This window comes from Ixodes scapularis, unplaced genomic scaffold (genome assembly GCF_016920785.2).
Source record: "Ixodes scapularis isolate PalLabHiFi unplaced genomic scaffold, ASM1692078v2 PGA_scaffold6__148_contigs__length_123643588, whole genome shotgun sequence".
Taxonomy (NCBI): domain Eukaryota; kingdom Metazoa; phylum Arthropoda; class Arachnida; order Ixodida; family Ixodidae; genus Ixodes; species Ixodes scapularis.
The window spans coordinates 113759296-113775579 of NW_024609881.1; the positions used below are offsets into that span (position 1 = coordinate 113759296).

Here is a 16284-nt window from a genome sequence, read left to right on the forward strand (position 1 = left end):
TGGGCGTAAACTAAGGGAAGACTGGCGTAGGTGTGCAAGCAATCCGTTCTGGAGTTTGGTGAAATGATTAGCTTTGATACTTCATGTGTGATGTTTCTTAGATTGAATTGGCGCGTTGTGAATCCCTATAGCGCAATAAACTGCACGCTGGCGCTAGTGTTTATAAAAGTTTGATTAAGGATGACTCTACTTGGCTCAACTTGTTTAAATATTCGTATATTATAGTTATTATCCTCGGTGTTACCATGTGAGTTATTTTTATAGGCCGTAAACAGTAGCTCATGCGTGAACCAAGCACATACGTAGATTTAGTTTCTTATGACTAAACGAATTTTCTGTTTTCATTTGTAGGTGCAAACTGTTGAAACCTTAGCAATTTTGTATGGCTGACATACACTAAGAATTAAGAACTCAAAACTACTAATGACGCCCCACCGCAACAAACATATATTTACCCCGAGAGAAACAGGCAGGGAGACACTTCGAGCACCTTACGTAATGGTGACTTAAGCTTCATGTACGTGTAGTTGATTTTGAAGAACATAGCTTTTGACTAAAGAATTACAATTTACGTTAACACACAGCAACAGCACGCAAACTTATTTGTGCCTCGCATTTGATTAGTCGACGCAGTTAGGCGGTTAGCCATACTGGAAATTCTCATTAACGCAAGGAAATGCAGATCATGTCAGTTTCGTGCCTGAGGTGGAAGATCAGCGAGTTTATAGGAAGTCTCTGCTTGTAATTTGTCAACTTAGTTTAGTCTAAGTTGTCAGAAATAAAATGTATAACAAGATCGAACAACGGTGTTGGCTAGGAAGTCAATAAGTTACGGTAGGCTTGCGCCGTCGACAGCACTAACATAGACCCGCACGCTCCGATATGTTAAGATAATCATCCAGTGCAAGGATGTGAATTATATTTTTTTTAAAACCTTTTTAAGTACAAACACAAAACACTCCGACAAAAATGTATTTAATTACAATTTCAATCAGATCTTCTCAAAATATACCAAAGAGGAAACTGACATGGTGTTATATTTCAGGTAAAAATCATCTTCATTGGACCTTCAAGATTACACGTATCAAAGTTACATTTCAAATTGTTTCGCCAAGTAATCACAACAGCGCATTCAATATAGCCCTGGAGCCCCTCTTTCCCGAAGCGTTCGGTGGGACGAGGGAATCGTGATATATTAGACATCGATTATATTAGATTATATTAGATATCGACATTTCCGCGGCTTCCGCAAGCCTTACCCCAGCAGTCGTCAAAAGCATTGCACGTGTTCCGTCACAAGTGGCACGCGAACTGAAGTTGAAATCCCTGGGCATGACATCAAAACCCGACGGCTGGTTGTTTTGGTATTTCTCGGGTCTATCGATACGTTCGCAGTCAAATGCTCGTGATATTCAAATTTAGGGGCCAAAAATACTCCAGAATTCGGTCTAACTAGTTATTGTTTTTTCAAGAACACCTTCAGCTACTTTTAGATACAAGATGCAAAGGCAACGACGGTATTCGATCATCTTCAGATACTTTTTTCGATACATTTTGTTCTAAAAAGACTGATATTTTAGACTTAACTTTTACTCAGGTGAAAAAGACCGTTCCCAAATGATGTGTAATGTTTATTTATACTAAGAATCAAGTGCTTAATGAGTTTTGCAGCATTAAAGATAAAATTTGTTTGTCATATTTTCATGGGTGGATACAAAACAAATAAAAACAATGCATTTATTTTCAGATTCCTTTCAAAGGCCGTGTTGAGGCGTCAAAGCCTTTTCGATTAATATCTCGTGTCGTTAATTCGACGTGTTTAAAGTTATAATCACCCAACCAAGGATGCAGTAATTGTACTCATCCTATTTATTCTTTGTTCTACTTCTTTTTTTGTTTGTTCGATCTGTATTCTACAGAAAACGCAGCAAGTTTCCTGCTCTTTGCATGGCTCTTTTTGCGAAGATTGATGACATTGATAACTATTAAATTTGATTACTAAGAGCAGTGCCCTAAATATATATTGGACAGTGTTGGAAATACACATATTTTATGTACTCAAATTTTAGTATTTAAATATCGTTACAAATACATTTCTAAAAATGCAATTAATTGCGAAATAAAAAATACTCAAAAAGATTTCTAAAGAAGTATTTCAAATACTTGTGTTTAAAACACTGATCATCCCTGTTCCACTGTGGTGCACCATGTTTATTAACTGCTGCGATTCGTGGTAACTAGCAGCCCCGTAGATCCTCGTTGAACTGGCAAGATATATCCGTATTTAAAGCCCTCTCCTAAAGCGCCTCGATAGAAAAAGAGTACCTAGAAAGGGCAACTATATGACGACAAAAAACATGGTACGGCAGGACTTAAGCGAAAAATTCTCTTAAATTATCGCTCGATGCTGCAGCGATTAATCAGTCTCTCTCTGTAGCTCCTAACTAAAGTTTGCATTTCTTTCTACTGGCTGCGGCAACCTTTGCGTGTTGTTCACCATATTACAAGTGGCACGAAGCCGCGCTTCACGAAAGTTACGAATGTCTCCAGAAACATGCGGGTTTGCCAGCGTCATTTCTAGACCAGGGGTGGCCAAGCGGCGGCTCTTCGCGTGTTAAAGTGGGGCTCGCGACTCCCTTCCCTACACCCCCTCCCCCGGGCCTCCCTCCCGGTCACACGAGCACTTCCCCAAAAAGAAAAATGGAACGCGTTTTAAATCAAAAGACAGGTAGCAAATTGGTAGTCTTGAGCTACTGCTTGCTACATTACTGCTTTTGACTTGGGTAAACTGAAAGTAGTTCTTCGTTTACTGCTCTGGACAGAAGTTTGCACCCCCGCGACTCTTGGAAGTTTTGTGCTTTTGTTAGTGGCTCTTAAGGCGGGTCAGCCTGGCCACCCCTGTTCTAGACCCTTGATTTGAGGAAATAGCTTCAAGTTGATTTAGTGTCCTAAAAGTACTAAAACGTTTTTTTTTGTTTTTTTTTTTCACATTTATGTTTCAGGTATGGCCAGTACTCCCAACTTTATCCGAACCGCCGTGGAGTTCCAGTTCAGAACACCTACTGCCATCGGACGTTCCGGGACTGTTCCCCCGGACGCTGTTTTGTACAGTCCCCTGGATACCCGGGAATCTACCCGCGGAACCTGGTCTGCAAATACCGCATCAGCGTCCGCCAGAACCTCGTCGGTCTCGACCTCACGACGTTCGACGTCGACGGCCTCCGCTGTGACAACCTCCTCATGTGCTTCCCGCGGCCCATCACAAAAGATCCGAGCCGGTGTCCGTACGACTACGTCAAGGTCTACGACGGTCCCACCGAGGATTTCCCGGCTATCGCTACACTCTGCGGCCGCGGGCGTCTTAAGTCCAACATCGTTGCCACGGGCACCGAGATGCTGGTTACCTTTCTCACGTCACCCGCTGGTCCACTGCTTAACACGGGATTCCACTTCAAAGCGGACACCGTGTTCGACGCGGGGGATGGGGAACACATCCAGCTCAAAAATGGAACATGCCTGATGGAGAGAAAGCTGAGCGGACCCGCCATCTTTGCTAGTCCTCGTTCGTGGTACCCCATCAACACGACTTGCTCGTACAAGTTTACCGCTCCTCCGGGAGAACTGGTCAGAATTGAGTTCCTCTGGTTCAGAGTGGAAAGGGTGACACTCTGCGACGAAGCGCTGCGAATTTACGATTCGCTCAAGCCGGACCCGCGCTACATCATCACCAAGCTGTGCGACACCAACAAGCCAAGGACGGAGCAGCCGAGAGCAGTCTTTGAGTCCACGGGACCTGGTCTTCTTCTGCAGTTCACCAGCAAAACGGGGAGCCTGGATGGCGCGTCCATCAGCTTCGGCTTCGAGGTTCGGCACATCAACGCCGCCATCTACGACAACAGGGTCAGCCCCCTGGCATGCAACAGGCGCTTCGCGGCCGGCGAGGCCGACTCTCCGTCCCGAGGAACGTTGGCCGTCCACTTCGGCGACTTCGCCGAGCACGCTCAAGCGGTCACGTGCAACTATACGTTCGATGCGAGGTCGTGGCCCCATGGGAGGATACAACTGACTGTGGCATCCATCTTCGAGACAAGGACTGACCATTGCGACCTGTGTCCGAGGGACGGTCCTGGAAGAGTTGAGATCATTGCAGAGACGCGCTACGAGCGGCCGACCTGTCTCTGCAACGTGGGAAGGTACCGCACCCACCGCATTGTGTCCACGGGGCCGGTCCTGCAACTCTCGCTCTACTTGAAGCCTACGCCGGAATGGAAACGAATAAGCGCATCCGCGCTCAAAGACAGGCTGCTAGAAGTGTCCTTTACATTCTACTCCGATACCCGTTGCGGAGCGGAGCGTCTCGAGTTGGATTTGCAGGTGAGTCTTTATGTCCGATGTATTTTTGCCATGGCCTGGTCGTGGATGAATGGATGAATAGCTGGTAACGACTATACCCTTTATAAAGGGTGGTAGCTTGCGCCGCCTGGACTAGAAACTAAAAACCAAAGGTAGTATACCTTCCTTCGCCGTTCTAAGCTAAGTTACTTCCCCTCTGCAATTTTGTAAATATCACTAGGTGGTATGGGATCTGACCATGATGCCCTTTGGAAAATCGGGCAAAAAAGCTCTTAAAACATCACCCCCCGCCTCTTTTCCCGGCTTGAGAAGAGCTTCTTCAAAAGACTGGCTGCATACGGTTCAACAAGATTACTGCATCGCCCAAGTCAGTAAACTTAGCGAAAAAGTACAGAAGAGGTAGAACATAGACGCATTAGAGCTGCTTGCTCCACCCATTCTATATTGTTTCAGTTTTGAAGTGGCATTTCTTGTTCGGGTCGTTCAGAATACAGTTTCATTCAACAAGTGAACTTCAAAATAAGAATATAGGCACCTTGAGAGTGTTTTTTCTTAGTATAAATGCGAATAAATATTGTACACTCTTGTCATTTATTTAATTTCGCGGTTCAGGCATAGAAGAAGAAAAAAATCCACACGCCGCACTTACATAGTCAGGATCAACACTCACTTTTGCATATCTTTATCCTTGGAAGTATAGGTGAAACTGGCCATTGCCCGATACACAGTGTTGAGTAGAGTACGTTTCAAAAGTACTTGAAGCAAACTGCAAAGGTAAATGAGAGGTTATTTATGTCAAGTAAAGTAGTAAGTACACCGGATGCAATGTACTTGAAGTAAAGTACTACATGTACAAGGTACTCGCAAAGTAAAGCACAAGTATTTTTAAGACGATGATTTATGATATCTTTTCATTCCCCTTTAAAGTATATAAAAAAAAAACGTTGGTACGCATTGCCTCATGGGTTATTAAGCGTAACAAATCAGACTACACAAAGGTAAATGAGAGGTTATTTAATTAAAGTAAAGTAGTAAGTACACCGGGTGCAATGTACTTGAAGTAAAGCACTATATGTACAAGGTACTCGCAAAGTGAAGCACAAGTACTTTTTAAGACGATCATGTATGATATCCCTTCATTCCCCTATAAAATATTTAATAAAAGAAAAACTTTGGTACGCATTGCCTCAGCGGTTATTAAGCGAAAAATTTGACTCTAGTCAGGAGTTTAATAAACAGTAACCGGACGTTTCGAGACCAGTTCGATCCTTTGTTCAGGGGTGAGTAAACGGAAAGAACACGGGTATGAGGCCCTGCTAGGAAGACCGTAGAACGCCATCCCGGCGTTGAGCGGTCCTCCCAAGATACAGAAGGCCGGTGTACCACTTCAGCCTATTGCAGACTTCGCAACGTTACGTCGTCACCTTTGCGCGCCGTTTTCCGCCACCTCCACAGGTTCCTCTCACCCCTTACCGGAAAGACTCCAACGTATGTACAAAACTCCAGTCACTTCACGCACAAGTGGGAACGTGAATCGTTCTTTGTGCTCCTTTCCCTATATGTGTATATATATATATATATATGTATACATATATTATATATAAGAGGGCAATAAAGAACGTTCTAACAACAACAACAACCAGCAGCTACGTCTCAGTACTGTGTGACGACCCAGAGCCCTATACATCCGTGTGTGGATTTAAAGGCTGACGTACACTTCGCGCTTTGCACTTTTGCCCACCACCTCCTTGCCTATATCTTCTCCACTTTTTACAATGCGCCGACTTGGCTCCCCTCGCAGCTTAGGGGAGGGGAGCGCTAAAAGGATTACCATCCCTGCAGAAAACCGAGGTTGTACGTAAGCCTTTAAGCGACGCGTGTTCTTTACGTCGCTCACCTGTGAACAAGGTAGCGAGCTGGTCTCGAAACGTCAAGTTACTGCTTATTAAACTTTTGGCTAGAGTCCCATTTTCCGCTTAAAATGACACCCCAAAGGTCGTATTTTTTTAACGATGCAAGTTGCAGTTTTAGACGCGCAAAAAAAAGACCGCGACGCGAAAAAAAATTTCCCAGGCGAGCGCGCCCCTTTTTATTTCTGGTGCCCTTCTCTCCCGCTCCTGACCTCCTCGCTTCTTTTAATTTGTGACGTCAGATATTATGAAATTTAGAAGCTTTATAGGCGACATTTATGTAACATTTAATAACGGAATTCGTAAAATATGTTTTTAACGCAATTTCGAACGCACAACGGCCCTTATTTTTTAATTTTTGAGATACCGGGAATCAGTCCGGTGTGATGTCGCATCCTGGATTTTTATCGTCCCTTGGAAAACATGTCGGTGCTCGACGCATGTAGCAGAGGAGGATCGGCTAGTCGGGGAATCGGACGAAGTGGTCTTTTTTAGGGGCTCAATGGCCTCTCAGACTTCGAGAAGGAAATCGTCGAACGGTCAAAACAACTGGGTTTGGTGTCTGTGTAGTGTAGTTTCGGCTGTGACTCCGCCGGGGCAGCCTTCAACGCAGAACTGGCAAGACGTGGCCGCTCACGTCGCTCACTAAAGTCCACTGCGCGTTCTCTTTGACCTCAAACTGCTTAAAAAAGTTTGAGATTGCTGAAAGGGCCCCAAAAGAACTTTAAACTTGAAAGGGAAACGTCGTTTGCTCGCAGCGATAGGTGGCACGGCACGCGCGCAGGAGGCCGGTTGTTCGCGCGGCGACGGCGAACATGATACTTGGGTCGCGGCGACCACGGTTCGGAGCGGAGGTGTGAAAGAAACTCGACTCGCAGGACTGCTCAATATTTGACGTCACTGCACTGGAGTGGATCACGCGAGAACTTCAAACTTGGCATTTGGAAATTGCTTTTTTACTTCACAAATAATGAATTTTCAAGTTTCAAATTTTGAGGGTAATGTCCAGGCATCGTTTTCAATTGCTCCGGATAATAAAAGAGAGGTTTTGACTTCTCAGTGCGCCTTTAACCTCTATTCCTAACCAGGCAGAAGGCTGCCGAGCGTATTTCCATAAGTTATCAGGGGTGCATTAGTTATTTTTGGAAATGGCGATGAATACTGGAAAAAGTAAAGTGGCCACACAATATTCTTTTACTCTCGTTTACGAACTATATTTGACAAAATCAACTCATAAGGCACTTATTTAAAAGCAGCTCTTAGGCGCCCGTTTCCGGCTTGAGCGGCTTTGCCGTCGCCGTCGGTGTCGGCGCCCCCGTAATTGCGCGTTGCATTATGGAACGTTTCCCATAATGACGTCGTGAGGGTCATGAGTGACGTCAGCGCGCGTTGCATTCTGGGAAAATTTACCCGCTAAATTTAGCGGAAAAAGTTTCTCACTAAATTTAGCGGAAAAATTTCTCCGCTAAAGTTGGTGGGAAAATTTCCCCTCTAAATGGGAGAAGAGCAGGAGAGGAGGGAACGGATGAGGAGGGGGGCATACCCCGCTCTCCGTACCTTCGCCTCCTCTTCCTCAAGAGCTACGCTCTAATTAGGCATTACAGGGAATTGTAAAGGCTTTCATTTTTATTGGTTTTCCACCCGCCATTACTTTTCTAAGAAATCACCGAATCACGTCTCGTAAAACGATAACACGTTTTCCCACGACGACTATGCGCCACCTTTTTTTGTTAGAGGTGTGAACGCTTATACTCGACCTCGGAAGTTGTGTACTACAGTACTGGGAAAGCCAAGGACGCAAGCGCGTCGTCCTTGAAAGGGCTTATTTTCACCAAGGGGAAGAAAAAATTGCCCATGCCAACGTGCTGTTGCCCTTGTCTGTCTGAGCTCTTTGCAGAACACATGGAGTATAGTTATTGGCTTCTGAGAACGACAAAAAAAAGACTACTTCTGTGGAAGCTCGCTCCTGAGGGCACCCAGAAGCTTACAGATTTTCTATCGATTTGGCGACAAGACGTAACTCCACACCCCAACCGAAAAATAGTATGTGGCAGTGGATGCCGAAAATAACAAAGTAATCAAAGCATCACGAAAAGGTGCCCGAAAAGCATCTTTTCGTGTCCTTTGTCTGCCATTGTGTCTTTTACCACTCTAGTATGAAAAAAAAGGCTTCACAGAATATTGGGACTATACTTTGAGGTCGGAAGTTGTATTTTGTTTGGAAAATAATAGAAAAAATACTTTCAGGGAAGTACAAGTACATACTGAGAGAATGTGCCTCAATTAAAGTAGAAGTTGTCGAAACCAACCTAAGGATTACTTTAAGTTCAGTGTACTTAGAGTGCCTCCAAACACTGCCAATATAATAGGTCCTCTCCTTGGAATAAGCAAGCGCATACTCGGAGACGTTGAATGATATAGGTTTAATGTCTTGTCTCTTGAACGAAAACTTTCATTTGGGAATGGCATCATGGTAGAGTGTTAAGCATAATTACATTATTTGCATGCTTATTTTTTATTGCAAGTGATGTGATTGTTGCGCAAAATTGAGCAAAACTGCGCCAATAGGCTCACCCTGCAACATGCTACCACAATTTGCCAAAATGCAAGGAATTGTCGAAAACGCAGCTCCAAAAGGTCATCTTGGTTCTTGACTGTCTTCTAATAGCTCAGGTCTCGGTACGTTACCGGATCTTTACAGTAGGGTAGTACCTATTTTCGACGACTTGTAATATCAGCTCGGACTACGCACTGTTCGATTCGACATTCGTATCAAACCCGACAGTTGTCGGAAGCCCTCTAACATGAATAGTTCAGTTTGCTCCAAGCTTGGGCAGCTTTGCTAGCTTCGGCAAGTGCGCTTTTTAATAGGCTTTGGTACTCTGCGGCGAAGCAGCCAGCAAAAAATAAAGCACTGTATTTTCATTTGACGTGCCCATACCAGTTCGGACTTTGTTCAACATGTTGTTCACAGCAGATTTATAAAACGCGACTGTACCACTGCCCGCAGTATCAACCGTATTAAAGAGTCGTTCGATTTACTGTCCCTCAAAACCAGAAAGAGGAAAGCACGTGTCTCCTTATTTCATATAATATATCACAGTTCATCTCCGTCTCGTCAACATCACATTGTGCCAGTGACTCGCATCTTTCCCCGTTTTGGCAGTACGAGCAAAGTAAATTCTGCATTCGCCCGTACTAACTTATACAAATCCTGCCCGCTCAAACTTACAATTAAGAATTGGAAGGCCTTGCCAAGCAACATTGGAGTCGTAGAGGACCATCAATCTTATATGGGCATCTTGATTTATTTTATCTCACAGAAGGCCCAGGTCATCGTCTCGATATTTATTTGTTTCTTCCCTAACCTCTTTTTTAACCTGTTCCTGTGTTGATATGAATAAATTCTCCTCTATATAATGCCCAATATGGCCCTGAGGGAATGTAAATAAATAAATAAATAGATGGAATGCGAAAGAAATTGAGGGTTCTGCTTCAAAGGTTCCTTTTACTGCTTTAAAATGAACTTTTGGCTGCTCCAGAAATAGTCCTGCCAGTCACATCGCTGTCTCGCTCAAAATACTTCAAAAGTATTTCAAGTCACTCACCAGCTGCTCTAATACAATTTGAGTCTCTACATATCCCTATTCATTTATTACTTCTACCGACCCCCACGCTGAAGCGACCTCTCGGCAAAAGGGTTTTGTTGGCCAGCCTTAAGTTGGCTCAATGGCCTCACTGGACATCTTCACACCTTGAGCATTTTATACAATTTGTTAAACTAGAGTCGCAGGATTTAACACCCAAAATATATGTCTTCTTATATAATTAACTAAAGAAATAAATAAATCACGTATTTCTTTTTCTCCAATTCCAGGGCTCCTTGAGATTCCCAGCTGCCCAGCCGCCATACCGACTGAGCCAGAGCTACGGCTTCTCCGAAGACGTTCTCGGAGGCGGTGGCCCCCTGTACTGCCGGTGGCAGGCTCCGGTGCTGTCCAACCATGACGTGTCCTTCAGGCTCGAGGGCTTCCACGCCGTCACCAACAACTGCACCACGAACTACCTCCTGGTCGACGACGTGGTGCTCTGCCCCAACCCTCCTGTGGTGCATTCCGTGCTGCTGCACAGGGAAAACATCCTGAACGCCCAGGTAAAGTCTCTACCGTGAAACGTAGGTTGAGGGAACCGTAGGTACGAAACGCGCGTTGGCAAGAAGAGGATGCAGCCTGTACCGTCATAAGCCTGGTAGTTTGGGAATAACACTCCTAATCTCGCAATACAAATTAGTTTCACAACAAGATTGTGTACACACGCGATGGAGGAAAAACAAAAACAACTACTCCGTTTCTGTATAACTTGTCATAAGCCATGGGTCCACGTGAGCCAACCAAGGGGATAGAACAAAGCACGTGACTGCTCTCTGCTAGAGTAATCGAGGGATGCTTGGAGTGCGCACCAATAGCATATATCTTGTCACTTGCTTTGTTTCGTCTCGAATTGGTAAGATAAAATCGAGCGTTTGCCGTTCTCCACGTTCTGAAATGATGTCTAGGGTATGCTCTTATACGCGAAATCGCTGACGTTTCGGTAATGGATAACCAAACTAACCCAAATGAAAATAAAAGATTCTCTGCTTTCAACCTACTTGTTCCGGGATGCGTTTTTTTCTTCTTCGTCTTTCCGTTGCCTATGTAGCACATCTATTTCTAGATCCCTGCGCGTATAACAGTTTGATCATCCGTATCCGATCCGCATCCTCACACTTTGTATTCGTAATGTTCTTAAATAATTGTATTCACATCCGATTTGCGTTCACAGACATTGTATCTGCACCCGAACCGCATCCGGAAAATTTGGAACCGCACCTGACCCTGAATCCGCGCATTCATTTTACATAATAAAATCTAGCATGAAAAAAAAAATCATCTGGATGGTATTCTGTAGGCTGCATGCTTACCTTTGTACAAAGAACTCGTGTCAGAATACGGTGAATGTCATTTGATCGTATTTTGTTTTATCGTACTTATAAAATCAGCAATCCTCCTTCCAGGGACACTTCGCATCACTCGAAAGACGATCGCAGTTATGATATCGTCTTGGGATTCCGTGACACTGACACTCTGTCCAGAAGATACGCTCGAAAGGAAGGAAATTTTAATATTAATTTTTTTCTTTTTACTTTGAGAAACCCACTTCAAGCGGAAGCATATTTTCTAAACATGAATATTAACAAAGGACAGACTAATGACTTTGTGTCATTTTATTTAGGCTAAATGATAAAAATAACTGGGAGAGAAAAGGAACTCAGTCACCGCAGCAGAGTATACACGTGTATGCATCGTAAGGCGCGAGTGCATCACTGGGAAAATATCGCAGTATTCAATAATGGCAATACCTCCTATTGGTTTCAGTTTTTTACAGGAACCCTCAACAGCATGCTCGTAACCATATAGTTAAAAGCAACTCAGTGCCGACTGTCCAGAACAAAAAAAAGAAAACATAATAAGGTTGACAGATGGGCTAATTGGTAGTTGTTAATCATAATGAGATAGAACAGCGCACAAAGGTACAAAAAGAAGAGACAAACTGGACAAGACAGAGCGCTGACTCACAGCAATGTATTTTTACTGATAGAGAAGAAGAAAGACAATGCATATTGTTCCATACATTCACACGCACATCTTCTATTGATGATATCTACGCTTTACTGCACGCGCTGGACATGCATTGTCAGGTTCAAGAGTGCTACCTCCTTACTAGACATAGCCACTGACGCTGATGAAGAGATGCACTGAAACTAATGGAGAGCTGGCATTGAGAAGCAGTAGTGGTGTACCCCTGGAAAGCTTCATGGAAATGTTACTATTTTATTACAGTCAATGATAGTCGGGTGGCGTGAAGGGTGCTACAGACAAATGTCGGAGGTGTGTATTTTCTCCTGAGTTGCCCCCGTTCTAACTGACATTTACTTGGGCGAAGTGGACTGTAACATTGAAAAAAGCACTAAGCGGCACGAGTATCAAGAAGGTAATCCTCTACGTTGGTGATTTTCAGCGATTCTAGAAAAAGGTGAACCTTTGAACGCGCAGGGAAACAAAGTAGTAAAAACATTTGCTGAGTGTGGGGGCGTTAATTTCAACTTTGAGATTCCAGAAGAAGGGGTGCTCCAGTACCTGGACATTTTCATCATACTAGGAGACTCCCATGTCAGCTGGAAGTACAGACCAAGATCTAAGAAAGGTATCCTTGACTGCAGGTCGGCCCACTTAAAAATTGTAAACAGGGGCATTGCGTTAACATGTCTAGGCTCAGCACTGAACAAATCCTGCTTCCGCACTTTAAGGGACAGCATGGCATGTTGCAAATCGACAGACTCACAAATTATGGGCTATCCATCGATACTGCTCGCAGACGTGGCAAGCACGCTGCTCAAAAAAAACGAAGGGTATCCAGTCCACAAAACGAGTTTTCATAGGAAGGGGCCAGTGGTCATCCCGTATTTACACAAAGAGTCCCATAATTTTTAAAAAAATGCAAAAAACCGCTACGAAATTAGTGTTTTTTGTTTGTATTTTGCCCCACAGACGAGTCAGATTTGTCCCCGAGTCAGCGTGAAGGCAGAGGAAAATAAAAATAACACGTACAGTAAGAGGCACGCCAATAGGTGTGTGCCATGTGCAATGGGCGTTGTGTACAGCAGTCCACTCTCGTGTGGCTGCACCTACATTGGGCAAACCGACGCTGCCTGAACGATAGGCTCCGTGAGCACAGGTACTCTCTCGGAGCCACAGTGGGAGGGCACCTTTCAGCTCACTGTAAAGAGTGCCTTTGCGAACCATCTTTCAATACCACCACGATTTTGAAAATGCGCAAATGAAGAGTGACCCGTGACGTGCTCGAGGCATTCGACATGCACAGCGGTGGAAAAAACTGCATTAGCTCAGCGTCAGTGGCTTTGTCTAGAAAGCAGCCAGAATTCCTGAAACTGACACTGAAGGTAGAGTGCCTGCAGCAAAGCGTTGATATCATAGGTAGAATACGATCGTGTGAACGTGTGGAACGATGAGTGTTGTCTTTTTTTTTCCTCTATTAGTAAAAATACACAGTTGCGAGTCAGCGCACTGTCCTGTCCGGTTTATTTCTTCCTCTTGTACCATTTTGCGCTGTTTCATCTTATCGCGTTTTAAAGAGAAGACGGTACACACGAGCAACGTTTCACTTGTCGAGGTTGCTGTGTAGAAAAAACAGGATATCGTCAACATGGACTTATTCAGACTGGTTCGCCTCTCTTAAATTATTACCGGCTAAAAAGAGGTCTCTCCTCGTTGATGCACTTGATGCTGGGATGGCATGGACAAACTGCGCTACAAGAGTGAGGTGCGGATACTCGTGCTGGCGCAAGTTCCACCACTCCAGAGGATCGAATTCCGTCTCCTCGATTTACTTGAGGGCAAAGAAGTCACCTGCAGGCTTCACATTTTTAATGCAAAAGCATTAACTGTCCCACGGAGCGAGCTGACGTCATCGGTTTGAAGCGCGAAAACAACAACTAGTTTCCCGGATCCCAAAGGTTCCGTTGGCTGGCGCGTGTCGACGGGGCTCCCAATGGCCGCTGCGCTCGTCACTTTTCACGACCTCTCACCCCATGGCGCTGCGTGTCCATCAGAGTGTCCAAGGTCACCAGGAGAGCACGCGCGCTGACCGGCGACGAAAAGTACGCAGCAGACGAAAAAGGGAGCGGACGAGCGGCTCGCATGCTTACGCATTCACAACTCATAAGAAGTGCTTAGGTGTACCTCGAGCTTTCTTTTGTGGCTTGTGTGTTCTGGGTTTTCTTTGCAGAAAGAACGCTTTCCGCTCTTTCCATGCCAAACAAGACCACGCTTTTCCGTGACGACTGTTGTTCATCCACTCTTTACTTTTAAATGGAACAGCAGTTTTGGTGAGATAGAACGTTCTAAAGCGATATTTGGTGATAATATTCTTTTTAAGAAAGGGACAATGTTCTTCATGATTGGCACCTTTTATCTGAGAGGGTAGTTTGCAGTTTGCTCTACACTGCTCGGTCGCACACGTTTATGGGCCGCCTCGGCAGAAATATGGATCCGGACCCGCATATATCCACGTTCGATCCTCATCTGCAGCGCCTGGCATCCGGATCCGCTCTGCAATCCGCCAAATCCGTATCATTTTACAGCGACGCCGTTCATGCCTATACACCAACTCATGTTTACAAACAAACCGGAGCGCCCCTAGCGGACGCCGGCGCCGCGCATGCGCGGTGGATGGTGGGCAAGAAGCCCGCCGTCGCCCATAAACAAACCATTGAATTGCGTTGTTGTTGGCGTCGGTGGTAGTCCCCGTGCTCTTTTTCGCGTTGGAATCGTTGATTTTACGTCCTGCTAACAATGCCTGACTACTTAGCGGCTTCAGCAAAACTATCGAGGCAAAACTTTGCGTGAATAATGTGACGTGCGGCGATTCATTTCACGTGGACGCCGCAGAATGGGCGCTAAAGCCTGACTCCCACGATGAGATTATGCTCGCTATTTTCAGTCGCGATGTCGCTGGGACTGCAAAAGCGTGGACCGTAGCTGAGATGGTGGACGTCGATACTGAAAACCGCAAGTAGAATCGGGCGTTACAAGTCGGTGATGGCCACTGGTAACAATGATCAACATCTTCTTGTATCTGTTTACACTTAGCCTACTTAACCAAACCAACCTTCAAAAGTGTTTTGAGGCCTGCACTTAGTTCTTATCGCAATTACCGGGTCAACGTTTTGTTTACGGGCCGCTGTCGTTTGAACGAGCTGACGACAAAAAGCAGCCAAGTTTGAAAGAGCAGACGACAGTTCGAACGCATGCGCAATGGAGTACGGGCAAGAAGCACCGCGTCCCGCGTCAACAAACCATTCGAATGTCACGTTGTCGGCGTCTGTGTGTGTCTGCATACTCTTTTTCGCGTTGAAATTGTCGATTCTACGTCGTCATCGCAATGTCTTACCACTTTAATCGCCTGAGCGATTTAATCAAGGCTCGTACGCCGCTAAACGTTTCGTAAATAATTTGACGTGTGGCGATTCATTCGCATGAATGCCGCAGAATGGACGCCAAAACCATGATGATATTCTTCTAGCTATTTTCGGTCACGATGTCGCTCGTGCTGCAAAAGTGTAGAAGGTAGCTGCGATGATCGACGTCGATACTGAAAATCGGAAGTGGGAACAGACGAAGCGTAAAAAGTCGGTGATGGCCACTGGTACCAATGATCAACATCTTGTATCTACTGTTTACACCGAGCCTACTTGAGTCTTTTCAGGCCTGCAATTAGTTCTTATTGCAATCACCGCGTCAAAGTTTGGTCTACGGGCCGCTTTTGTTTGAACGAGCAGACGACAAAAAGCAGACAAGTTTGAAAGAGCAGACGAAAGTCCGAACGATCAGGCGGCCGTGTGAATTTGAAGACGCACTGAGCCCGTGGATGGTCCAACCAACTTGGCGGCTTTCTCTCGTTCATGTTGGAACAAAGGAAATACATCTGGCGACCACAAGGTGTTGCTCGCACACGCAATCGTAGTTCGACAGCGTCTGGTTTGCCCTTTTCACGGCTACTATCCACGTTCTCGGACGAACGGAGAGGGCAAAAACCCATGAAAACTGATCTTCACACCTTTCCAGACTCTCTTGGCACAGCCCCCGTCGCAGCATTTGGACGAGAAGGCAGGTTTTTAGTCTCGTATCTTCCGAAGGCACACAGGAATGCATGTCTGGCACGGCGACTTCTGCCCACCGCCCCAGACCGGAAGTGCGTCCGGCGCGCCACCACCGCGGCGTGACGTAGGAGAGTTGAGTTGGTGTATAAAGTTCCGTGGAGTTTTCGTGTGCGTCAACAAAAACTCAAAAAAGGGCCCCCACCGCCCTCTCTTGTTCGTCGTTCCAAGCGCTTGCGTGCTTAGTTTCCTTTCCTTCCGCCAGGTGGCGGTCCCGTCGCGCCTGTCTAGTTTCCTCCGGCTTCT

At 45.4% G+C, this 16284-nt stretch overlaps 1 protein-coding gene across 1 annotated transcript in view; it reads left to right on the forward strand.

Annotated features, from left to right (window-relative positions):
- Nucleotides 1-16284, forward strand: part of LOC8041357 — a 50339-nt gene that overhangs the window by 18676 nt on the left and 15379 nt on the right. Inside the window, exons 4-5 of the mRNA XM_042286056.1 lie at nt 3003-4374; nt 10141-10416. Coding sequence (XP_042141990.1) covers nt 3003-4374; nt 10141-10416 — 1648 coding nt within the window. The remainder of the gene's footprint in view (nt 1-3002; nt 4375-10140; nt 10417-16284) is intronic.